Source organism: Sylvia atricapilla, chromosome 1, assembly GCF_009819655.1.
Source record: "Sylvia atricapilla isolate bSylAtr1 chromosome 1, bSylAtr1.pri, whole genome shotgun sequence".
NCBI lineage: Eukaryota > Metazoa > Chordata > Aves > Passeriformes > Sylviidae > Sylvia > Sylvia atricapilla.
Window position 1 is genome coordinate 151,571,123 of NC_089140.1, and position 24,615 is coordinate 151,595,737.

The following is a 24,615-nucleotide window of genomic DNA, read 5'->3' on the forward strand; positions in this document are numbered from 1 at the left end:
GGAAGGCTGAGGCACAGGGAAGCTGGGGAATATTCATCTCGGTTTAGGAAGTTTTTCCCAAGTTTTCCCTGTGCTCCACGTGCATAGCAGAGGTTTGTGGGGCACCTCAGGCCCCAAGGTCGCAGGAGGATGCATTATCCAAAGGAAGGCACATCCAAGGACCAACACAAGTGAGGCATTCTTCCCAAATTAACCACTAAATTGCAGATCACATCCCACTGACCCAGCCCTCCTGTTGGAAAAGCTGTCATTAACATCTGTGTCACTTTAATTAAAAGAAGGGGAGAAGGGAGGGGGGAAAAAACAACATAAAACCACTTCTGTTACCAGTATTTCTGTACAACTGCAACCACCTTTCATTTATCACTCCTTGAAGAGGGGACAGAGGTGGAACAGGAGGTTTGTGGAGCTTTTGTTTGGGTTTTGACACAGAATAGGAGAAGCAGGTACAAGGCATGGCTAAAATGTGCCAACACTTGGGTTTTGCTGCTAGAAATTGAAAAAAAAAAAAAAAAAGCCCAGTGCACCTCTGATCAATCAGTGGAAGTGACAAAAAACTTGAAGTTGGCAGTTTAAGGCTGAATTTTGGCTTGGTTTGTGTCGAGCAGGTCCACAGGCAAGCAGAGTAGGCAGGACAGATGACACACAGAGGGCAGGAGGACACATCTCCTATGGGACAGCAGAGAACTTCAAGGAAAAAACCTTGCCAAAACACCTGGGAAGATCCTGGGAGCTGAAGGACAGCAGATGTGGAAGGTTGGGTGGTGAAGTCACCTCCAGCAGTCCACAGGCACCATCAGGCAAAGATCTGGGTATTGACATCTTCTCCTCTGGCTTCACCAAATTTTTCAGACCTGCTGTGCCCATGGCCACTGTGGTGGTCACCGTGACAGGTCCAAAGTGGGGAAACTGAGGCACCCAGTCTTTGTAAAATGCAGATTCACTTCGGAGTCCTGCTGCCAGGGTAACTGCTCCATCAGGGTTGACTCAGGCCCCAAAACCTGGCATTTATCACTAAAATGCACCTGGATAAAGTCATTCCCAAGGGACGTGGAACAAGCTGGCCCAGAGGTTTTTATCAGGAAGGACAGCAACGGGGAGGAGATGGATTTGCTGCTCACAGCTGGAAAGGATGTGGAGATGAAGCACCCAAAAGTTGCTCGAGAGGGTGAGGGCCCCTCATTCTGGGCGCAATATTGGGATTTTTCATAAAAGAGTTCCTAATCCCTGGAGCAAGGAAACACACACACGTCCCATCTCAGATAACAACAGGAGCAAGTTTATTCAGGTGTGGCACTTACAGAACTTGGAAGGACAAGGTACACGGCATTGGCTTTCCAGAAAAGTCAGCCCAGGATCAGAAGAAACGAGATTATTTTTATAAAAAGAGCCTGCAGCTGCGAGGGGCCAGGAATGTGTCTCCCTTTGGATCCTGCATTCCCGCTGCCTGTGCCACCCACGTGCTGGAGCAGACCTGGTGGTGCTTGGGGTGAATCCGTTCTCAGCGAGTCCCAGCCTGGTTTAACCAACCTTAGAAGTGAGGGGGGTGGAGGGGGGTGTTATTAATAGGTAGAAAAAAGCAGAAACCCTTCCAAAATCATCCACCTCAGCGAAGGAGGAGCGAGAGCGCAGCGGCGGGAGACGTCCACAGGAGGAGGAGAAACAGCTCAGCCCAGGATCTCCAACGCTTGGAAGAGCAAAAAAAGTCCGGGAAACAATCACCTTGGAAGCCTGCTGAGAAACAGAGGATCCTCCTTGCAGACAGCAACAGAGAAGATATTGGCTAACGAGACCCGTGGGAGGCGGCTCTTCCTCGGGCAGCCCCGTCACTCGCGAGCCCGGAGGACGTAGAGGAGGCTGACGAGAATTCCCAAGGCCAGGATGGTGGAGCTGGCTCGGACGCTGCTGGAGCCGCTGATGTTGCAGAGGAAGGAGTCACAGCAGTAAACGGAGGCGGCCGCTATTCCCAGGTTGATCCCGGCGCTGGGGCAGATAGGGGAGCATCCCTTGGAGATGGACTGGCCGGATTTCCCGCCTGGATTTGGGGTGGGGTGGACAGGAAGGGAAAAGAGACAGGTTTAGAATGCGTTTTTTTTTGTGGGGGGGTTTCTGGTCACCTGCTCTGCAAAGGAATTGCAGCACTGGAAGAGTTGGAGGTGGTGCAGGTGGCACAGGGAGGATGAAGCGGTCCAGAGAGGATGAAGTGGTTCTCGGAGACAGCAATCCCAGCCAGCCCCTCTTATCAAGGATCACCCATGATAAGCTCCCACAAACACCCCAGAGACCACACAACACCCCAGGGACACCCCTTTGGATCGGACAATGTTCAACTGCAACGGCTCCGGTGAGGAATCCCAAAAATTCCTCTTGAGATTCACTCTGCGGCTCCTCAAGGGAGACAGGGAGCACTGGGGAGACACTTGGGAGCCAAGCCTGCATTTCCAGAGAGGCACAGCCCATGTTAAGAGGCAGGAAAGAGGAAACCATGAGCACTGGGCTATGAAGTGAAGTTTATAAAAGCTTCCAGTCTCTGTTTGTGCACATCTGACCCACCCACACTGCAGATTTGGGCATGAAATTCCCCCTCCTTCTGCCAGGGAGAGTCAGGATGGGCTCTGGTTCCTGCAAAGGCACCAGGAGATCTGCCAGAGCATCCTGCCTCCCTCAGAGCAGCAGCTGGGAAGGAGAGAACCCCCCAGATCTCTCCAGGCACTCAGGAAGGAGACCCACAACCCCTTCCCGCCTCATCCACGGAAAGCAAAACAAAGGTGGGACTCAGGGATGGAGAACCCGAACACGAGGCAAAAAATCAGCAGGAACAGCAACCCTGGAGCTTCCCACACGGGGAGCCTGCAGCATCCTCCACGCTTTCACTTATTCATCAGCAAACTCCCCGCCCCCAGCCTGAAATTCCCCCCGGACTGGCGGGCATCGGAGCAGGCACGTGGGCTCTAACGTGACTCCTCCTGGCAGCGAGTCCCTCCTAAGAATTCTCGTGGGATGGTCCGACGCTCCAGTTGCTAAGCAGAACTTTCCGTTTTTTTTCCTTCCTCCCCCCTCCCAGCCAGAAGAAGGCAAAGCCTCTCTGCAGCTCAGCAGGTGACCCAGGAGAGAAACCAGGAGGGCACAGGAGGAGGTGTTGTCACCACTCACCGAGCCCCACGCCGACGTACGTCGTCACGCAGTGGTTTTCATTCTCCCCACACTTGACAGGCTTCAGGCAGGCCCAGTTGGAGGAGGCATCCGAGCAGGAGAAGCAGACGAGCGTGTGGGCTGCAAGGGAAAGGCAAAGCTCATTTAGAAGCTGGTGGGAAGATGTCCTCACTTGGAGGTCCCCACCTCTGTCCCACAGGACGTCTCGCGTCTGCCCACAGCCACGCTTTCTGTTTCAGTTCTATCAACCTGCAATAGGGGATTTTTTTTACCGTCCCAAAAAAATTGGGCAAGCGAAGGGCTCAAGCCTCAGGGAGGCATTTCAAGCTCTTATCAGCTAAAGCTGATACAACCACAGCCTGGCACTTTCTGTCAGCCCAGTCTGCACCAAGAATGTGTCTGAGCTACAGCTGTCAACCTGAAACCAAATTCCAAAGGTGAATTTTTGAGGCTTGGGCTGGTTCAGCTCAGCCATCACAGACGTGGTGTCCCTGCCTGGGGCAGGGCAGTTGGAACTGGATGATCTCCAGGTCCCCTTCCAAGCGAAACCATTCTGATTTTATGATTCTGTGACACTGATGGGAAGTGCTCCAGGTGTGACCACGGGTTCAAACTTTCCATGACCCAGCTTTGGGCACCAAGATCAGGCCATGCTTGAGCTGGAGCACGTGGTGGAAAGGATTTTTCAGCTGCAGAAAGCTCACGACTTGCAAGACCAGCGGGTCCCCTGAAATTATAGAATCATGGAATCATTTCAGGAAAAGACCTCCAAGATCTTTGAATCCAACCATTAACCCAGCACTGCCAAATTCACCACTAAACCAAGCCTTTAGGCAACACAGCTGCACAATTTTTTGAACAGTTCCAGGGATGGTGATTCCACCACCGTTCCAAAATTTGACCAGTGAAGAAATTTTTCCTCATTTCCAAATAAACCTCCCCTGGAGCAACCTCAGGCATCATTTGTGGCTTATCCTACAGCAGCAGGATGGACTAGCTGGCTCCCATCCCTCATCCCTCACAAAGAGGAACGACTGGAAAACAGCATTTGGGGTGGGAAATGGTTGTGGGGACAGCCTGGACAGAAACTCAGCGGGGCCACGGGCACTTTGATCTCTGTGTTTTACATACAAGAGCATCACATCCACGCTGCAGTTGTTGACCTACATATGCAGACAGATCAGGTCTGCTCCCAATGTCCCACAGATCGGGATTTTGGAGCTCCCAGGCAGCCCTTCCACAGGGCATTGCCTTTCCCTTTCTGTATTTACAGGATGAAGAGCGGGGTCTGATTTAGGGTGGGAAGGGTTAGGGTACTGCTCCCACCTCCTTCAGCCTCACCACCAAAGAATCATGGAATGGTTTGGGTTGGAAGGGAGCTCCAGGATCATTCAGTTCCAACCCCCTGCCATGGCAGGGACACCTTCCACTATCCCAGGTTGCTCCAAGCCCTCTCCAACCTGGCCCTGGACACTTCCAGGGATGGGGACAGCCACAGCTTCTCTGGGAAACCTGTGCCAGGGCCTCCTCACCATCACAGGGGAGAAGAATTTCTTCCCAAATCCAATCTAAACCTACTCTCTTTCAGTTTGAAGCCATTCCTGCTTGTCCTATCCTTGTAAAAAAATTCCTCTCCAGCTTTTTTGGAGACCCCTTGGACAATTTTCCTAAGGAAGTGAAGCAGAGGAAGCCCTGGGAGAGCTCCCTGAGGCTCAGCAGTTCCTGACATGGATATTTTGAAGAATTTTTATTTGGACAAATATTGCTCAGCATCTGTCCCACTCCACCATAGGACTGCACCACATCTCAAGGTTCTTCTCATTCCTGTTTCTCTCAGGAAAATAAAAGGTTTCTACAAGAAAAATGAGGAAAAAAAATAACAATTGCTCTCAGAGGAATGACTTTTGAGCAGCCACAGCTGAGGAGGGGAAAGAAAACAAAATATAATCTCAGAGAAACAGATTAAAGTGTGTTAGTGGGAGATCCTGAATGTCACAGCAGAGCAGCCAAATCTCTGCTTTGGAGTGGAGGCCAACACCACAACCCCCCAAGCAGGAATTTCCTGGGCTGGCTCACGGATCCTCCAAGGATCCTTACTCTGGCAACAATCCCTACAACAAACCCAGGTTACCTCAGCACACCCACAGCACCGGGATTACAGGGCCACCAGCTGAGTCAAAACCTCCAGGAGAGATTCCTCAGTGGATCTCTGCATTTAGGAGACAGGGGAGGAGGATTGGGACCAGCCACTGAGTCACTGCCCCTCGCTGGGTTGGCCACAACTCCATGTGGGAGTGAAGCCCAGCTCTGCTCCCAGGTCTCAGGTGACCTGTCCCAAACTCTTCACCTCACAGCCATTCCCCGAGGGCAAAGTGACTCACCCCAGGAATCTTCAGCAATCAGGGATGAAGTGGATTACAGGCTTCCTGTGGGCATCCTGGCAGGACAGATGTCCCCATATGTATTTTGCTCACTGCACTGAAGGCACTGAGTGGTGCAATGCTGTTCATTAAAGGTTCCATGAACAAACACACCAGAAATCTTTGGGCATGACAGGAAAGTGTTGTTGGGCATGAAATTCTCTGCCATGTGACTCCATCTCTGCTCCTGTCACTGCATCTCCGACCTGTCCCCGTGTTTTTCATTGCCACACGTACCCACTACCCCTTAACAGAAAAAAAAATCCTTCCAGGAGAGGCAGAGTTTAAGAAAGGAAATATCTGGTCACTTTCTATCCCCAAAAAAACACCCACTGCAGAGTTAGGAGAGCACAAACAGGCTGAGTGGTTTAGACAAAAGGCACAAGAGGGGTGGCAGAATTAATTTCACGCAGCTGTAGATGGAGCAAAGAGTTGGAGCTCAAGGTTACAAGGAAGGAAGGGAAGAAAAATCCCAAGACTGAACAATGCAAAAGAGAAGCCTTGTTTTCACCAATGGAAGAATTTATGTGTGTATTTGTTTGTGCTTGGCTTCTCAGAGGAACAAAGAGCTCCCAAAACAGAGCAGGGCATTTGGGGGGAATTCCTTCAGATAAGGAGTTGAATCATTCTTGCAAAGATGGGGGGAAAAAACGCCTTTAAAAGCCCACTTTGCAGCTCGGCAGCACCAGGAAAACGCTGTTGTTCCGGCAGCTTTTCCATTCAGCCCCGATGCTGCTTTTCCATTCTCTTAGGCAAAATCCTTATCAAGATCCACAGGCGAGATCTTGGAGCAGGGGGTAAAGCTCTTCTGTGAAATCCCCTCCGGGTATGCTGGAAGTGTTTGGGGATAAAACCACCTGCAACAAACCCTTTTGCCTGGATAAAAAAAAAAAAAAAAAAAAAAAAAACCTTACTTGTTTAAAGCTGAAAGGGCTGTGGGTTTTTTGGCCTGGCTCTCCCATCCTCCTCGCTGGAACTGAGCACAAACCAGCCGAGCTCTGCCCGAGACTCGACGCTTCAATCGCCAGTTGCTTCCCGGATCCCACTGGGAGGGGGGAATGGGAAGGGCAGCAAGCAGCCAGTTCCATCTCAGCGGTACCCCCAGGAAACAAGAAGGGACCCTGCTTGCCGAGCAGGGGCTGGGAGAGCTCAGAACTCTCCCCGTTCGCTCTTTGTTTGGCTCCTCCAAGCAGCGACATATGGGAACAATACGCGTTTTTCTGCACGGCCCCGAGGAGTTTGGACAGTGAGGAATGGAGTCGGTGGGGGAAAAGGAGGGAACGGGCAGGCCTCTGCGACTTGGGCAACTTGGCAGTTCAGCACACAGCAACAGGAACCGCGTTCTGCCCAGGTTCGGCGGCAGCCCCAGGATGCGCCCCACGGGGCATTGTCCCTTAGGGGTCACCGCGCCCCGCACCGGCCACCGCAGGCGGCCCCCAAGGATGCTCGGAGGGGGCAGCAGGGGCCACAGTCACGAGTGGCTCTGCTCTGACTTTGCTCCATCAGCCATTGCCGGGGCTGGGCTGCCTCTCCCCTCCACCACCCTTCTTTTCCTCTCGGCTGCATCTCAGCCCATCCCAGCGCCGTTATCCCGGCTGGCTGCGCCGAAAAAAGGGGAGCGCAGCCGGCCCTGCTCTTTGTTCGAGCCGTAACTGGGAAAAGCTCCAGGATATCCACCCGCACAGCCGGAGATGCTCACCTATGCATACAGGCGGGGAAGCCGCGAAGTTCCTGCTCCAGGAGGGAGGACACTAGTGTGCGGCAGGTCTCGGAAAGACACCCCCGCACCTCGCTCCGAACCATAACGCGGCTCAGCGATGTGCCCCAGCCCCTTTTCAACCCTTATACCCCCTAATAACCTCCAACTTCACAGCCTACCCTGCCACACGCATCACTCCCCCAACCCCCAATTTGCTTTCCGGCGAGGGACCGGGGGACCTGCGGGGGAGGCGATGGTGGCGGGGCCATCCCCTTCCCTTACCTCTCTCCACGCACAGCACCGCGGCCAGCACAGCGAGCAGGAGCGCCTTCATGGTGCGGACGATGTGGCCGGAGAGATGCGCAGGGCGGCTGGAGGAGCTCGGGGCTGGCGGCAGGGCCGGGCGCCGGGGGTGGGGAAAGGGCGGCGGCTCCGCCCCGCGGGCAGGACCCGGCCCCCGCGCCGCCTCCCCCCTCCGCCTCCCCGGCCACGCCTAGTTTCGTTTACCCGCTAGGGAGAACCGGGGCTAGGAATCGGGTGTTGAGGGCGACGTGTCGGCATGGCAGCGGCTGGCCGAGGGGGAACGGAGCCAGCTTTCCCCTACCCGTGCCCCAGGAACCTTGTTCCAGCCCCACTCCGGGTCCTCTCTGTTTCCCTGAAGGAAGAGACGGGAGTAGGGGGCTGCCTATATGCCGGACTCCACTCATCCAAGTCCAATCCTTCAAACTCAGGTTATTCTGGGATTCCGTGATTCTCTGACTCCCTCTACCTACAGAACCTGCTGATTTCCTGCTTCCCTCCTCCGTGCATCTCCTCTCACATATCCCCCTGAGTACACGCGCATCCTCCTCCACACGTTCCGAATCACCCTGTACACACGCATTGCCTGTATCCAAGACTCGCTGCATGGATCTCCTGCAAGTGAGACCCCCCGAACACAGAACCTGTCCCTGCATGCAGCACCCCCTGCCCAGGTCTGACCCCTCTGCACGCACAGCCCCCACTCAAGATCCAAGCACATAAAGAACCAACTCCCCCATCTGTTGACCAGAGCCTAAATTGGATTAGACATACAGGATTGGGAAGCTTGAAGAGCCCAGCAGCTGGGGTGGCACGGGACAGACTGAGTTGCTTGGCAGGATGAGTCTTCAGATTGTAAATAAGTCCCCTGACGTTGGAGTGTCCCAAATTCAGTAGGTCCCATGGAAATAGCTAAATCCTCTAGGAAAGGAGCTGCAAGAAGAGAAGTGGGGGAGGGCCCCTGTGAAACTGGCTGTCAGGAAAGCCTGGGAATGGAGGATAAGGCTGGTGAGCCAGCAGGAAACAAGCAGGCTTGACAAACTCTGTGCCACAGATGGGTTTAATTCTGCAGAGTCAGCATTTCTTGGCGAATGCATCTGTCAGGAGAAATTCCGGCCCCTGTCTTGTCGGAGGCATTCAGAGCACTCTGCTTGGGAAGCAAGCCCATGCCTGCAAACCCCTGCTTCCCTTTTCTTTCCTGTGGCTCACTTTAATTTGTCACTGCCAGGTATTCTAGCAGGAACTGATTTCCGAGCAGTTTCTGTGGTCTCATATCTTCCACTGGAACGGGCCGCTGGGGCAAATCAAACACTAAAAAAAGAATGGGAAGTTTCAGCTTTGTGGTAACTTGAGAAAATGTAATTCAGACACATGTACAAAACTCCTGTTTCATACAGGCCAAGGAAGTAGAATTTTGGTTGAATATTGGGAAGGAATTCTTCCCTGTGGGGGTCCTGAGGCCCTGGCACAGGTTTCCCAAAGAAGCTGTGGCTGCCCCATCCCTGGAAGTGTTCCAGGCCAGGTTGGATGAGGCTTGGAGTGACCTGGGATAGTGGAAGGTGTCCCTGCCCATGGCAGGAGGTTGGAACTGGGTGACCTTTCAGGTCTTTTCTAAACCAGATTTGGGATTTTATGACACAATCTCCTCATCCCCAAGAGAACAGTACGAGGAACTACAGCTTCCTGGATTTCTCCCACACTTATATTTAACATTATCAGCCCATTTTTTTTTCCTGGAGAGGGCCTGTCTCTGATAAGAAGGAAGAGATAAGGAAGAGATAGGACCTGAGAGTCACAGAGGTCACAACCCAGCACGGGATCTGGAGTCATCCAGATACTGCTGGAATGTCTGGGCAGGAGCAGCACTAATGACAGGATGCTGCAAAAGGAAGAGGTGACCAGAGCCACCAGGGACCGGTTTTCTGTGGTTGGAATTGCACCAGGTGAGGAAGCAAGCCCTTCTGAGAACTCGATGATCCTTTTGGGTCCCTTGCAACTCAGGATATTTTATATTGAATGGCCTAAACTCATCTCCCACCTCCCTCCTACCAAGGTTGTTGTGTGGGACAGACTGCAGAGCTCAACACAGCAACTCTGCTGGCAGAGATTTCTGTCCTGGTCCTGCCCTGAGTGCTCCAGCCTCTTCCTGCAAGTTTGGGGGTCAATGGAGGGCTTTATTCAACCATTGGCTTCATACTGTGAGTGCAAGGCCAAAAAATATGCCTTCACAAAAAGAAGGGTGAAGCAAGAAAGTCAGCAGGGTAGAGTCCAGCACCAGGAATGTGGCTTGTGCTGGGGAAAGGTGGAGACAGCTACAAAAACATGCTTGAGGGAGAAGGACATAAGGAAGTGGTTGTATCAGAGGGTAAACTGGTGCTAGAGCAAATATTTAATGGTTGTGGCATGCTGGGGAGGATTTGGTACAGTTAAAATCAGGAAATGATGAGTGTGACAGGTCCTTTGATGGGTCAGGGCAGCAGAGGTGGTGCAGAAATTAAACCTAGACTAACTGGGCCTGCAAGGGTTTGATGTTGAACAGGCACTTGACGAGCTGAAGATTGAAATTCAGGGTCAATAAAACCTTGCTCAGCTTCTGTGGAGCCGGGGTGGGGACACAGAGAGGTTTTTTTTTCCCCACCACACTTCTGTTTCAGGGTTTGTGTGAGACTTCCTGGGCCTGGCTGTGCACGTGAGGCACCAAAACCTCAGAGGAATTTGCAAATGAGACGTTTCCCCCATCAGTGGAGCAGAACTGCTCAAACCGCTTTCTTTGGATGACTCAGGAAGGGGACACAGTCTTTTTTTTTTCTTTTTTTTTTTTTTTCCCCAGTAATTGCATCACGCTCTGGAGTTGGGAATTGTTCACATTTCTTCCAGAGAGGGTTGGAACTGCTTTGTGGGGGAGTCCTACCTCACCTCCCAAAACGTGGAGATTCAGTTTGGCAGAGGACTGGGAGGACATGAGAGAGCAAAAACTCAGGATCTCCATCCTCGCTGCTTTCCCTCATCCCCAAAATTCTGTTTGTCCGGAGAACTTTGCTCTAACACAGTCTGGGCGTGCAGGTCCTTGCCCAGGTGCTGGCACAGCCCCTGACATTCCATGGGTATTATATTCCATCATGGTATAAGATAAGTCGTGCTTTGAGAATTAAAGATTTCGGGAATTGTGAAACCACGGCCGGGAACAGAGGAAAACATCGATTTACACCAGAAAAAGCAGGGAGTCACCAGGCGCAGATGAGCTGCCTCCGGGTATGGTTCTGACAACACCCCGGGAGATGCATCCGATCTGCATCCAGGGTAAGATAATGTGTGTCGCTAACGAGGTGCGTTCCCAAAACAAGTTCCCGTAAAGACAATCAGTATTCATTCCCTTCCTGGAAAACTTTTCCTCAGGCCGGGCAGCGAGAAAAGAAAATACGTGAATGTGCTAACAGAGCGAGAGAGAGACAGAAGAGGAAGAAACCCTTGTTCAGACGAGAAAATGTGTAAAACGGGACCCTGCAAAGGCAGAATTTGGGAACTGAGGGAGATTTGGAGTGGTAAAGTCTGAATCTAAGTTCACGCAGTGTCAACCCCGGGCTCGGCTCTGTTTTGATTGTGGCTTTTCCAAAACTGATTTTGGTACTGCGATAAAATCCTCTTTAATTACCAGTTTGGTTACGTCACTTGTAACACATGGAATGCTGGAGCTGGGAATCACCATCCCTGGAATTCCTGCTCACATCCTGCTGCACCTGAATGAGGCCCAGCTCCATATCCCAGCCCTTCCTCATCATCCCACCCTGGATGCTCCTCCTCCTCCTCCTGAAGTCCCTCCTGATCTCTCTGGATCAAAAGTTATTCAGAAGACCCTCAGGATCATATCTGGAACATCCAGGGATGCTCTGGACATAGATTTTTCCGTGGGCAAACCAGGTTATTCTTTGCTGTCTGTGGTGCCAAACAGGTCACTGTCCTCTGCCACCTCTGCTGCATCCTGTGGGGAAACACCTGGGATTTCCCTCAGGTAGCTGCTGAGATTCCTGAAAATTCCTGAAATAAATGTGCCCAACCAGATCCTTTTTTACATTTTTTTTAAATTACATTTATTAATTTATTACATTTTTTTATAGATAAAGGAATAAAACCTTCATCTGCCTCCCTCCAGCCACAACCTACAGTCAGTATCTGCCTGTCAGATGGATGAACTTTCACTTCTGGCTGACATCCACGTTTCCTTTTCCCTTTCCCTCCCCGAGCCTCAGGTGAAAGTGGATTTGCTGCCTGGTGGTGCTCAGCTGGTGTTGGAATTCTCACACTTCCTCCTTCCAAAGTCTGCGTGACTCACCCTCAGCTTGTTTTGACAGGAAAACAACTGTGACTCTTTAAAGGAGAGTTTGTTTCTCAAGCAAAAAGTTTAATTTCCCTGAGCAGCCTCTGCAGGGCCCTCCCCAGACTGTGCCCATGGCTCTAGGAACCCCCTTTAAGCTCAAATTTAACCTTTCATAAGTGTCCCTGTCCCCAGCCTTGTCCTGGATGGACCTTGACCGTGTGCTGTGGTTTGTTTCTTATCTATTTCTGGCCTCAGGTGACTTTTAGGGTTGGAACAGATGATCCTTTTTTGCTTTTCCAACTCAGGATATTCCCTGATTCTCTTCTCCAACACTGATCCTTAACTACCTGGTGTCTATCCCTGTCTCCAGGCCTGATTTCCTCTCCTGGGTGAATTCTGGACTTGTTTTATAGGGTTGTTTTGTGGTGTTTTCTTTGTTTTGTTTTGTATTGTTTTGTTTTGTTTTGTTTTTTCCCCAATCCTGGCAGTTTTTGAGCCATCAGGGATTCTGGACCACCTGCAAAATTTCCTGGGTACTTCCTCTCCTGGAACAGGTGCCTCATCTCTGGGGTTTTTTTCGGGTGGGAAGAGGCTTTTCAATCATTTCCCTTAATCCTTCCACCAAAAAAATGTTCTTTCCTATGGACAAGGAATTCACCAGGCTCCAAGGAGGCAGCACAAAAATATGCTGAAGCTGTAGGCAAGGTGATAGACTTATGGAGGTTTGTGGTGGAAATATAAAACTCGGTGTATGAAATAAACCATAGGAATGGGAATGTTCCAGGGTGTGGAAGAACCAGAAGAACCAGCAGAACAAAGGGCGAAACGAAAGGCATTTGCTGATTGCCGTGGAGCACCGTGCCCGTGTTCATTCAAAAGTAGAGAATGAACAAGCTGACCTTGGGTAAGAAACTCCAGAGGGGTGGGACCCGTGAATCACCCAGATAAAGTAAGCAAAAGGGCTGGAATATTCAGGAATTTCATCTGCAAGGGGAAGAAACGGAAGAGAAACTGAGCAAAAGCAGCATCCTTGCTCCAAAAGCTGTAAAAAAAAGTCCAAATTTGGGGGGTTTGTTTGCTCTGCCTTTCACCTTTTACCTTCACCTTGTGCTCAGCTTTAGAGACGCGAGGAGAATTGCGGGGCTTTCATCTTTTGGCTGCCGGTGGCACAGAAGTGACACGGGCCAGGTGATCTGGGCACACCCACATTGGTGTGCTTGTGACCCAAGGAAACCCATGAGGAAGAGTGTGAAAGGCAAAATCCAGTTTCTCCAAGATTTTTATATTACCAAATCTCTCCCTTCTCCCCAAAGATCTCGCAGGGAGTTTTATTCCTGTGACTGCAGAAGGGAGTCTCATTCCCAGGAGTGGGGTCTGCTCGTTATCTAATTGCTGATTAACATCTAATTCTGCATCCTGGAGCTGCAGGCACGTCCCAGGTGAGCTGTTGTGAGCACTGGGCACAGAGCCAGGGCCTGTTCCTGCCTCTCCTGGACCAAGGAAAATTGCACCCATGGCACTCTCAATTCTTTGTGTGGAATTTAAAGACTTGTCCGAGTAAGGAATCAGCTGGAAAATGGGAAAACCATCGTTCCTGTGCAGAGCTCTCTCCACCGTCTGCCTCAGCACTGCTTCAATGTTGACTGAAATCCTGGGATTGCAATCCTTTGGAGTGAAAGTTCCTACGTGGAAGTTCTTTCCACGTCACTGGAAGAGCTTTGGGTCACTTTGGCTGCTCAGTCTTTGTCTTGGAGCAACCTGATCTCATGGAAGGTGTCCCTGCTCACAGCCAGAGTGGTTGGAACGAGGTCTTTTAGGTCCCTTCCAAGCCAAAATATTCCATGATCCTGTGATAAAGCAAAGCCAGCCCTGAACACCCCAATTCTGCTCTGGGGGAGGGACCCATCTCCACGTGGGAGTGACAGAAAGGTGACAGAGAGAAGCAGGAATGGGAATCACCAGGAATGAGTTCATTCTCCAGCCCCAGTGGAGACACGAAGGAGGTGCTAAGACTGGAGTTTTTTTCCATGCTTTGATGAATCCTAATTATGGTGCTAAAGCTGCTGCTTCTGGAGGCAGTTTTTCAGCTCTTCACCCTACTTTGGATGCCAGGAATTCCTTCTGATGCTCTCTAAAATCTTCTTAGCTGCTATGTGACCCCAATACAAAAAGTGGGAAGAAAAAAGCTGGCCGAACCTTCCATCTGGAGGATCTGGGAGGTTCTCATCCCATCACACACCAGTTTACACTTCCCAGTGCCATGTGTAAGGTTTTTCCATGGAGTGCAGAATTCCAACAAAGCTTTTTTTTTTTTTTTTTTTTTTTTTTTTCCCCAAAGTTTGACACGTGTTAAACTTGTGATCCAGCACATCTCCTTTTCCTGCCAGATTGCTGCGAGGGAGATTCCCTCATCCCATATTTGTGCCACATTAACTGGAGAGCTTTGTGCTCCTCCTTCCCTAAATTACACCCTCTTTTCTCAGCCTACCACTTAAATTTCCTGGAATCACCCAGAATTCTCCTGCCTGCAGATTGTCTCAGCTCGTCACCCATGAGCTCAGTGAATTTATTGTCCAATACATCATCCAAACCAGCAATTAAAACTTTTCATCCTCCCACAGCCAAGAGGAGCCTTTTAATGGATCGTTCCAGCCTGACAGCAAATTGTTGGCTGCGATTTGCTCATGATTTCAGCCCAGCTGGGGTTTTCTTGGTTTTGCTCCTGGGCCCATCATGTGACACTGTGCCAAAAGCTTTATTAAGGCTGAGCTGTGTGACAGGTACCACTTTTTACCCTCACAGATTTTGCTGTCTCCTTGCAGGGAGGGATATCACCCACGTGTCACAAAATCCTTGCTGATCATCTCTTGCCTCTACATCTTTGTTTGATGATCTGTTTCAGAGCTTTTTTTCCCCCAGTCTGGCTTGGATGCCCTGTGTGTCCCTAGAGAGTACACTATACCCTTTATAATAATGGATTTTTTCCACACTTCTTCATGGAAAGGCTTTGGATGTGGCACTCAGTGCTCTGGTGAGGGTTGGTCACAGGTTGGACTCAATGATTTTGGAGAGCCTAAACGAGTCTGTGATTTGTTGATACCCAGTCTCCCAAAACACCCAGATTTCCCTGTTGCAAAGAAACAGGAGCAGGAGAAACAGGCTGGGTCTGGTAGCTGTGATGGATCTCTCCTCCTGATTTTCCTGGACACCACTTTGGCTGGCAACCCTCGCTGATTTGCATACTTATGTCGAAAGCACTAATTTTATTCACTTTTGATGTGTTAATTAGTTCATCTCATTAATATCCGTGGCAGAAAAATGGTTCTTGCTCTTGTGTTTGATGTGGTCGTGTCCCCACACCTGTTTTCCCTCTTACTCCTCACGTGGGAGCACAAACACAACTCCTGACTCTGCAAGTGCAACTCAGAGTTGTGGGGTTGGAAAACAAATCCTACACAGAAGCTCCAAGAATCACCTGGAATTCTTCTCCCTTCTCCCAGGCAGCTCAGCCTGGAGAGCACCAGCACCCAAACCTGGCACTGGAAAAGGGAAATGGGACTGATTCAATCCATGAGGGAATAAAAGGAATTGCCTGAAGGTGAGCCGCAGAAGCCTTGATCTGCTACCTTTTCCTTCCTCCAGCCCAGGGAAGGGAGGAACCAGTGTGGAAAAGGAGCTGTGACCTCATAATCAGCTCATTCCTCACCTCCAGTGAAGGAGGAGAGTTTTAAATTGTTCCTCTTCCTTCTTTATTTGAAAGAGTTCCAGCGGTTTTCCACTCAGAGGATCAGTGCTGACGAAGTCCATACAGAATTCCCACCTCCAGATTTACTTTTCCATAACCTTCAGCTCCCACAGCCAGGAGCTTTCAGTCCAGGAGCTAGGTGGGTGGACAGGACAACGAGTAAATCCTGTTAAACACAATCCCTTCACTTCCAAAGAATCAGTCAGGATAATCCTGGCCAATCCAGCTGCTTTGGCATCCAGAAACTTCAGGAAAAGAAAGGGTTCCTCTAAATTTATAGACAATTCTAGGAAGCCACTCTCATTTGACCTTCCGGCAGCACTTGAACTGCTGCAGTGGAAAGTGGGGGAAGAGCTGGGAATAAGGGTCAGCAAAAGATCTGGATAAGGTTTGTTCTCCCTCCTGAACTGTGTCCATCCCGGTTCCCCACACCCTCACTGGACTTATCTCAATCCTCCACTTGTTCCTACCCCTCCAGATGGTCTCTCTCACAAAGTTTTTTGCTTTCTCATGTCCAGCGAAGTCTGGTTCAGATATAAATTGCTCCTTCTATTTCCTCTTTCCCCTGCCAATATGACAGGTGGTAAAACAGTAACAGCTTTGGCCTGGAGCCAAACTTCTTTGGGAGTTTTTTTTAAAGCACCCGAGGTCCTGCAGGGAAAAGATGTGCAGGATATGGAGGACTCACTCCTGGAGGACTTCTCCTGGAGGACTTGCTCCTGGAATTGGGATGCAGCACAGCCACCACGGCCCCACCAGCAGCTGGACACCTCTTCCTTCTTTTTGGTTCAAAAACTTGTTCTTCCCCTTGCCCACCCTAATTTTCCTTCCCTTTTGAGGCTGTCTTTGGTGAGAGAAAATTAGCAGCAGGTTCTCCGTTGGTTTGGTCTTTTGACATCTGTTATCTCCAGGCACAGCTCACCAGATCTGCTCAGTGGGGTGTCAGTGTCCTCTTGTCCCTGCCCACCACTGTGCTGTCACCTCTTCTATTTCTTTCATTTCCCCTCCATCCATTAAACAAAATATTTAAAACCGGCCACCAGATCCAGGGCTCACGGCACAAAACATGAGGTTTGATGTGGAATCTTCCCTCCTCCTGGAAAACCAGTGGCTCTGAAATCCAGGCACCGCGAAACGCCTCAGAAATCCACATCTTTCCACATGTGCAACCAGAACCCAGCAGAGTTCCAGGGCAATGCTTCAGAAAAAGCAAAAGATCTCATTTAACCATCAAACACAACATAAAAAAGAGCTGACACCCTTCAATTGTTTGGACCAGCTCTGGTTTCTCCCAGCAGACAGCTGAGCTAGGGATGCTGCCAGCTTTTCCTTTTTTTTTTTTTTTTTTTTCAGTGTGTTTTCCAGGAATGGGAGCTTGCAGCCGGGGCTGTGACCCAAGAAGGCTCTGAGGTGTTTGTGTGAGTCCCTGGCTGGCTGCCCTTCTTCTCCCTCTCTGTGACACCCCCAGGCCTCCTACAGAGCTTTTCTGTGTCCCCTCAGCTGCAGCCCCTGCGGGGGCAGGAGGGAGCAGAGAGCTTGGAGGGCAGAACCAAACAAAGCTCAACAACAATGGATGGTTTCTCTGCCAGGAACGTGGGCCTGCAGAAAGCCTCTCACAGTCTCTGAGTGACAGGGATCGGCAACAGCTGTGTGAGGTTGTTTTGGCCCTGGAAAATAAAAAGAGGGGAATAGATATGGGGATGTCCTTTCCAGCTGGATGAGGTCCATGAGGAGGCAGTGTGAGAGCAACTCCCAGCTCAGCAGGCTGCCCCCGTTCCTTCCCTTCTCCCTCCCACCTTCCCACTGCCTTTCCCTCTCTGCCTTTCCCTTTTTACTCTGGTGGGAGAAGCTCATTTCAAAATGGGAATGGGAAGAAAGAGCCTGAGGAGCCAGAAACTTCTCCCCACTGAGAGTGGAGAAATGTCCACAGCACTGCCACGAATCAGCTTTACTTCCACCTGCTTGTTTATTAAACAGATGTTTGATAACCAAACTCAGCGTGAACAAATTCCCCGATCATCCCCTGTGCTGACACAACCGTGCAGCTGTTCCCTGTGTTTCAGGCAGGGTGGGATGTTACTCCTCACAGAGCTTTGAAAGTATGAGACAAAACTATGACTGCAAGGATCTCCTCGGAGCAATAACGATTTGAAGCTTGAACATGTCAAAAAGGCCATTTTCTATATGTTTTTCTTAGGTGAGTTGGATGTCTGGGGACGCCTCGGATTCAAGTAGGCTCAGGAAATCAATGGGAGTTCAGCACCTGACTTACTCAGGCTCTCTGGAAAATCCCAGGGGAAGCTCAACCACAAAACACGGATCTTTGAGAGCGGAAATTATCCCAGGACAACACTTTTATTTCAGCCATCACGGGGAGCTCTTCCAAACCCGTCACAATCCATATGCAAAGATGTAAGTGACGCTGGCCAGGACACCCAGGGACATCATCCCGTGGCTGCTTTGCCTGCTGCTGACTCCATTCACATTGCACAAGGGTTTCTCACAGCAGGAAACATTCTGGGAGCTTTGGATTTGTTGCTGATCTGTTGCTGGACACGTTGGAGAGCACATCTTGGAGATGACGTATTTAGGCTTGTTGGGCTCTAGTGCAGGAAAAAAAAAAGTGGGAGAGAAAAAGACAGAAAGGAGGATGAGAAGTCATTGTTTAAACATTTTCGTGGCTAAATCTGTTTAGGTGAGTAAAGGAGGGCCAGGCAGAAATCCTCAAGGCAAATTTCATGGAATTAATCATAGAATCATGGAAAGGTTTGGGTTGGAAGGGACCTTAAAATCATCCATGGGCAGGGACATTTCCCACCAGACCAGGTTGCTCAGAGGCCCATCCAGCCTGGCCTGGGACACTTCCAGGGATGGGACAGCCACAGTCTCATAGAATCCTAGAACTATCAGGGTTGGAAAAGGCCTTTAAGATCATCAAGTCCAACCAGGACTTCCTTGGGCTCCATGTTTTTAGGTTTTGTCAATCCTAATGTGGAACTGGCCCCTGTGGCTTTCAATTCCAGCTGGATGAAGTGATGCTCAGGCTGGGTCGTTCCCACCAAGATCTTTTTTCCTACAACATAAACACAGGGGGAATATTCTGCATGCCCTGGGATTTGGGATAAGAGCACGTGCATGTCTTTGAGGGCGCAGAGTCCCCAGGACAGACCTGAAGGATTTTTCTTGGCACAGGGAGTCAGCCATGGTGAGGTTTGTGCTAAACACTTCTCAAAACAGTTCTGGGAGTGAAACAAGCACAGCTTCAGGTGTGAACCCGCTCCCTGGTCTGTGTGTCCTCATCGTTTTCCCAGTTCCCAGCAGGAATATGTGTCTGGAAACTGCAGCAGGGAGCCACAAGGTCAGTGTCTCCTCGGGGTTGGTCATCACGGCCTGCTGTTTCCATACTGGGATGGAATCCCATTCCTGGGACTGCTCTCCTACAAAACAAACAAGGTGTTGTTCCCAAACCTACTTGTCCCGACGTCCTTCCGGACGGTCACGCAGTGTTTGTCCTCCTTGTCACACATGGAAATGGTCAAACAGTCCTTGTTGGACTCCTGTTCTTGGCAGGTGTAGCACATGAATGGATAAACTGGGGGAGGGGAAAAAAATAGGGAAAAAAGCACATTACAAGGTTTAAATAAACCACAAAAAGCTCCAGTGCAGGGATCTCCATTTCTCATTACAGCCTGAGGAATGTTTTTGTGGGAATGACCAGTGGCTTTCTTTATCTCCTGACCCTGGCAGCAGTGCTAAATCCCTCTCTGTCTCCTCTGGCTCAGGCTGCAGAGTGTTATCGATCTGTTTGCAATCCCCAGGAGCAGGAGATGTGAGTGGAATTCAAGGATTTGGGGGATTTTATGAAGGAGATTATTGCTGAGCCAGAGCAGCTCAGTCCTGAGGGCTCCACCATGGGAATTGCCAATTACTGCTCAGAGTTTCTCCTGGGCAGGAGAATTTAAATTCTCTCAGCAAAGAGAATTTAAAGATGCCTCTACTGTGTTTTGAGGAAGTGGACAATGCCCAGTGGCCTCCTTCTCTTTCATCTGGCTCAGAGACTGCTGTCACATCTCTTTTTTTGTGTCTGCTTAGACTGGCCTAACCTCAGTTCCAGGAAGTCTGGTGAGAGCCCTCAGACGCTCTGTCAAACTCCTGGTTTTCAGCCTAAAATCGGGAATGAATGGAAAACCTTAATCAAAAGCTTGGTTTAAGTGCTAAAGGCAGATTTGGTGGGGCAATTCCTACATCTGCAACAGGGGCAGATGATTGGCAGGAAGGTCACGCAGCCATGAGTTGAGTTTCCTGTCAGGAATGTCTCTGCCTGCACTCAAAACCACAATGTGTTAGGCCAGACCTCTGAAAAGCAGTAAAACAAAGGAAGAAGAGCAAAAACAGAGTCTGGGTGGTAAAACACCCCAAAATATGTGCAGAGCACTCCCCAACTGAACAGACTGAGGTTTTATAGCAGTGTTTGAGTTCAGAGCTTGTGAAATCACCCAGAGCGAAGTGTCGGGGGGGTTTTGTGATTGAGTCCCTTTAAAAGCAAAGCTAATTTTGGGAGGGAAGCAAAGGCAAATGCTGGCTGAGTTCCTGCAAAGTCTGGGGCCAGTCTGTCACTTAGGAAAGGGCAAAAGCAACTAAAGGACACGTCCCTGTGAGTGCACTTTTGCCCGATAAGAAGTTGGCAGTGAGAACATGGAAGGACAGCAGAGGTCACAGCATGAAACAAGAAGTTTCTGATAGAAAGGGAGGAAAAAAGTCATCAGCTGTTGATTCTGTGCAGCTTTTTTTTTTTTTTTTTTTTCTCTCTACAAGAAGCTGAATTTTCATGTACAGAGTAGAGGATATTCAAAGAGGTTTTAAGGAATTTTTGGCACAACCTTGAATGGCGTTCTTCTCGAGCAAGCCCAGGAAACACGAGCTGCTGGAAATTCCAGGGAATGGGTGCAAAGCCAGACATGAAAACACCCTCAGAGGGTAATTCCCAAGGATTATTGGTCAAACAAATTGGAGAAATGGAAGGAATTTTTCCCTGTGAGGGTGCTGAGGCCCTGGCACAGGTTGCCCAGAGAAGCTGTGGCTGCCCCATCCCTGGAAGTGTCCAAGGCCAGGCTGGATGGGGCTTGGAGCAACCTGGGATAGTGGAAGGTGTCCCTGCCCATGGCAGGGGTTGGAATGAGATTATCTTGAAGGTCCCTTTCAACCTAAACCATCTCACAATTCTGTGATTTCAAGTGATTTTGACGGATGCAATAAAAGAATGAAAATGAAGAGTGGGTGCAATTAAATACAGATAAATAAATTACAGTACGTAAAATGTAAGACATTTAAATGTAGGGTGAAAAAGGGCTGGTTCAGTTACACTTCAGAAACACAGTGACAACAGCAGGAGCCAACAGTGCCACATTCCAGCCATGGAAACAGGCATCGCCCAAGGGGACACGGGCAGAAATGTCATGTGTGAGATATTCAAAGTGGCCTTTCCACCCTGGCAAGGCCTCATCTGGAGCCCCGGTGCCCTAACCTCTCTGCAGCACTTCCAGCACTATGCGGAGCATTTGGAGAGGGACCAGAGGGAGGAGAAAAGGCCGGAGATCTCGGAAATGTGAACTGGTCAAAAAGGTTGGAAGGGTTTAGTTCGTGTGTTGGAAATGAGAATATGCCAAGGAAATCCACAGGAATCTTCTTCGTGCAAGAAAAAAGAAGCAGCAAAGAAGAAAGTAATAAAATATTTTATGTGTCCCGTGGTGGAAATATGGGAGAACAGTACAAAAACAGATGCTAAGAGATATTAAAACTAAATTCCTAAAGGGATGAGAGTCTCTGAGCAATTCCAGGCTGTGGAATCTTCCTTGTTGGAAACTTTCAGGGACACCTTAAGCAAAAATCTGCCTGGTCTTGTCCAACACTGCAGCAAGGACATGAAGATCTTAGAGATCTTTTCCCCCCTAATGTGATTCTGTGGAAAGGATCAAGACCTTTTATGATTTTTGCTGGACACAAAATATCCATAACAGTGAGTTTATGGATGGAAAAGGTGAAAGACCCTCTTTGGTCACCTGAGAGATCAAGAGTTTTGACCAAAATCTGGTCATTAGGGTCTTGGATGTGACCCAGGATACCTGAGAAGGATCAAATGCCAATTTCCACATTTTCCTTTGTCCCACATTTAGGCCATAAAGCTGCAGCCTTTTATTCTGGATCTAGGCTGGACCACAGAAAGGTGCTGTGTAAAAGCCTCTCCTTAAATCCATTTGGAATCTGCTGCCAATATCAACTGTCACCAGTAAGGAATCCCACCATGAACCTGTGATCCTGGATCTCTGTGATCTTTCCAATTCGTGCTGGGTCACACTGAGGATGTTGCCTTTGAAAATTCTCCTCTTCTGTCCATCTTATGTCTCTTCCATCAGGAATTGTGGGCAATAAATCCATCTTTTTTTTAAAAAAAGAACTGAATCGTCATTTTCCCCCACCCCAAACTGGCCAAAGGTCCTGCTCTTCCAGGCACACTGGAGAATCATTCCAAAGGATGTAGGAGCAGGGGGTTGATACATCAGTGATAATTGATTAATTAGATGCCTCTTTCTCAACCAGATTCGTATCGTGGTTTCTGAGAAACCAACAGGTGTGGAGGAAATTTTGGCACTCTGGTCATCCTTCCCACATGCCAGGAGCGATGGAGCAACACGTGTGTCTCACTCCCAGAAGGAGGACAACAGTCAGCCTTCCCTTTGGGACCAGGATGCCTTTAACATGAAAAGTTCTTTCACCTCTGCCGCTGATTTAATCTACAAAAATCTCCAGTGTTGCATTTTCCAGGAAGACACGTGGCAAACCACTACAAGCGAGGAAGCAGCACGACAGAAAAATCTCTAAAACACTAAAAAATGGAAATTATTAAGGAAAAAAGCCCCATTTTGTTATGTTTTTTATCACTTCCAGCTTGCCTCCTTTTGTAAGATCCCAAAGACCACAGTGTGGATTCAACCTGGCATCCAGCACCACCAGAGCTGGCAAGAAGAATCAATTAATCAGATCCTTATTTCTATATCAAATCATTGAGGTGCAAAAGGACGTTGGTGACACCATCACAACTCTGCAAAGCTGGGTGACAGAGCCCTCTAAAGTTTTGCCACGTGGGAAATTGCCACTATTTCCCCCCTAACTCTTATATATTTTAATATATTTTTAATATATTTCCAGAGCAGGAGCAGCACGAGGGGCTCACCTTGTTCCACCCAGAGGACAGCAGCCAGCAAGGTGACCAGAGGAGCCCTCATCTCCAGCAGATCCTCCCAGCAGCACTGGGGAGCTGTTTGGAGGGCAGGTTTTATACCCCAGCCCGACAGCAGCAGTTTTACAGGTTCCCTCGCGGGTGGACATGAAATAAACCCGAGGGTGTGGAATGCTCATGTGGGAGTTTTCCACGCCAGAGCCCTCGGAACAGGGCTGGCACCTCTGGGGAAAAGCCCTTTCAGCCACGCATTTCTTGCTCTTCCTGTCCCGTGAGTGATGGGAAGCCAGGATCTGCTCTCTCCTCCTCTGAATTTCTTCCTTCCCTTCCTTCCCTGATGAAAGCAGAGCCCGGAGCTACGGGGAGATTGGTCCTAGGAATGAATTTTTCTAGTCCTTTTGCATAGACAGCACGTGATGTTCCAGGGGTTTGAAGCGTTCATTTGTTGGTTTTAATTATTCAACGGCTCCAGACTCAGCCTCTGAGCTGGCCTAAGCTGGTTTGCCTCAAAATCAGTGTGTTTTACACTAAATTAAATTAGCTAATGGTTGGTTAAACAGGAGATTTTCCTCAAATTTTCATGTCAGTCTTCATTTCTTTATCAATTTTCCTCTGGTTAATCCCTCTGCTTGCTCTCTTTCCTGCTTGTAATCCTCAAATACCTTGTACAGTTTTGACTTAATGAAGTTTTTCTGCTATCCAGGGATTCTTTAGAGGAGCTGCTTTTCTCCACGCCCAACAGTTTCTCAAAATCAGGCCTCCATTTCCAAGCCTACAAATTGGCACCCTGGAATTGCAGCTCCGCTCTGGAAAGAGCCATCCCTCAAAGTGTCATTTTTTTCATTCCCTCCTCTTAAATCAAACCTTTTGCTTTTATTCCTCTGTGTTGCTCCTCTCACCTGAATTCCTTAAAATCTGTTCCTGACAGTCTGGGATAGAGATCCTCGTTCGAGATGCATCTTGTAAGAGCTGCCAAGTCCACAGAGCTTCTTCTAAAACAAGATTAGCCCTGGACAGCAGAAAGAAAATATTGTCAAACCCCTGCTTTTTTTCTGGCAATTATGGAATAACGTAACTGGCATTTCCCCGCACGTAGCCATCAGCAGGGTATTTCTGTCTGTTTCTGACATGAATCATTCCAGCACTGGATGATTTCCAGATCCGTGTGATTGTCTGACACTTTCTTCAGGCCCTCCTGACCTGCTCCAGGGATGACGTCATCAGGTGGAAAATTCCGGAGTTTTCCAGGCCCTGTGTGCAGACATTCCCTGGGTTTTGGGAGGTTGGTGAGGTCAGCGAGGACGTGGTGATGATCCAACTGAGCCTTGTGCTTCACAGGGGACAGCTTGGTCCTTTGCCCCAGCATTATATAAACAGGTTTTTCTCCCTCATTAGCGGGTGTGGCCCTCGCTGGCATTTTGCAGTGAGGGCTAAAGGAAAAAAAACCTCTTTTTTCCCTTATTTTTGGTTTAATTTATCCCATAGATTTGTTGTGTTTATTCCTTTTCTCTGCCGTATCCCTGCTTCTGTTGATTTCCATAGAATTATGAACTGGGTTGGTAGGAAGGGACTTAAAAATAACCTTGACCCAACCTCATGGCATGGACAGGGACACCTTCCACTATCCTAGATGTCTCCAAGCCCCATCCAACCGGGCTTTGTTGATTTTTCCAACATCCATTTCATTCCCACATGACTCTTCTGGGAACAGGATCAGCACAAGTCAACTTTGACTTAGACTTTGAA

At 49.4% G+C, this 24,615-nt stretch overlaps 2 protein-coding genes across 2 annotated transcripts; both read right to left on the reverse strand.

Moving 5' to 3' along the window:
* Positions 1-1,258: 1,258 nt before the first annotated feature.
* LOC136372301 (lymphocyte antigen 6E) lies at positions 1,259-7,700 on the reverse strand. Its single transcript, XM_066336856.1, has 3 exons — positions 7,555-7,700; positions 3,154-3,273; positions 1,259-2,035 (listed from the first exon to the last, which is right to left on the reverse strand). The coding sequence occupies exons 1-3, from the start codon at positions 7,604-7,606 to the stop codon at positions 1,827-1,829; spliced, it is 381 nt and encodes a 126-aa protein (XP_066192953.1). The 5' UTR covers positions 7,607-7,700; the 3' UTR covers positions 1,259-1,826.
* Positions 7,701-18,023: 10,323 nt separating this feature from the next.
* On the reverse strand, positions 18,024-22,915 carry LOC136373468 (lymphocyte antigen 6E-like). The gene is made up of 3 exons (XM_066338401.1): positions 22,864-22,915; positions 19,105-19,224; positions 18,024-18,235 (listed from the first exon to the last, which is right to left on the reverse strand). Exons 1-3 carry the CDS (start codon positions 22,913-22,915, stop codon positions 18,024-18,026), a joined length of 384 nt encoding a protein of 127 aa, XP_066194498.1.
* Positions 22,916-24,615: the final 1,700 nt, after the last annotated feature.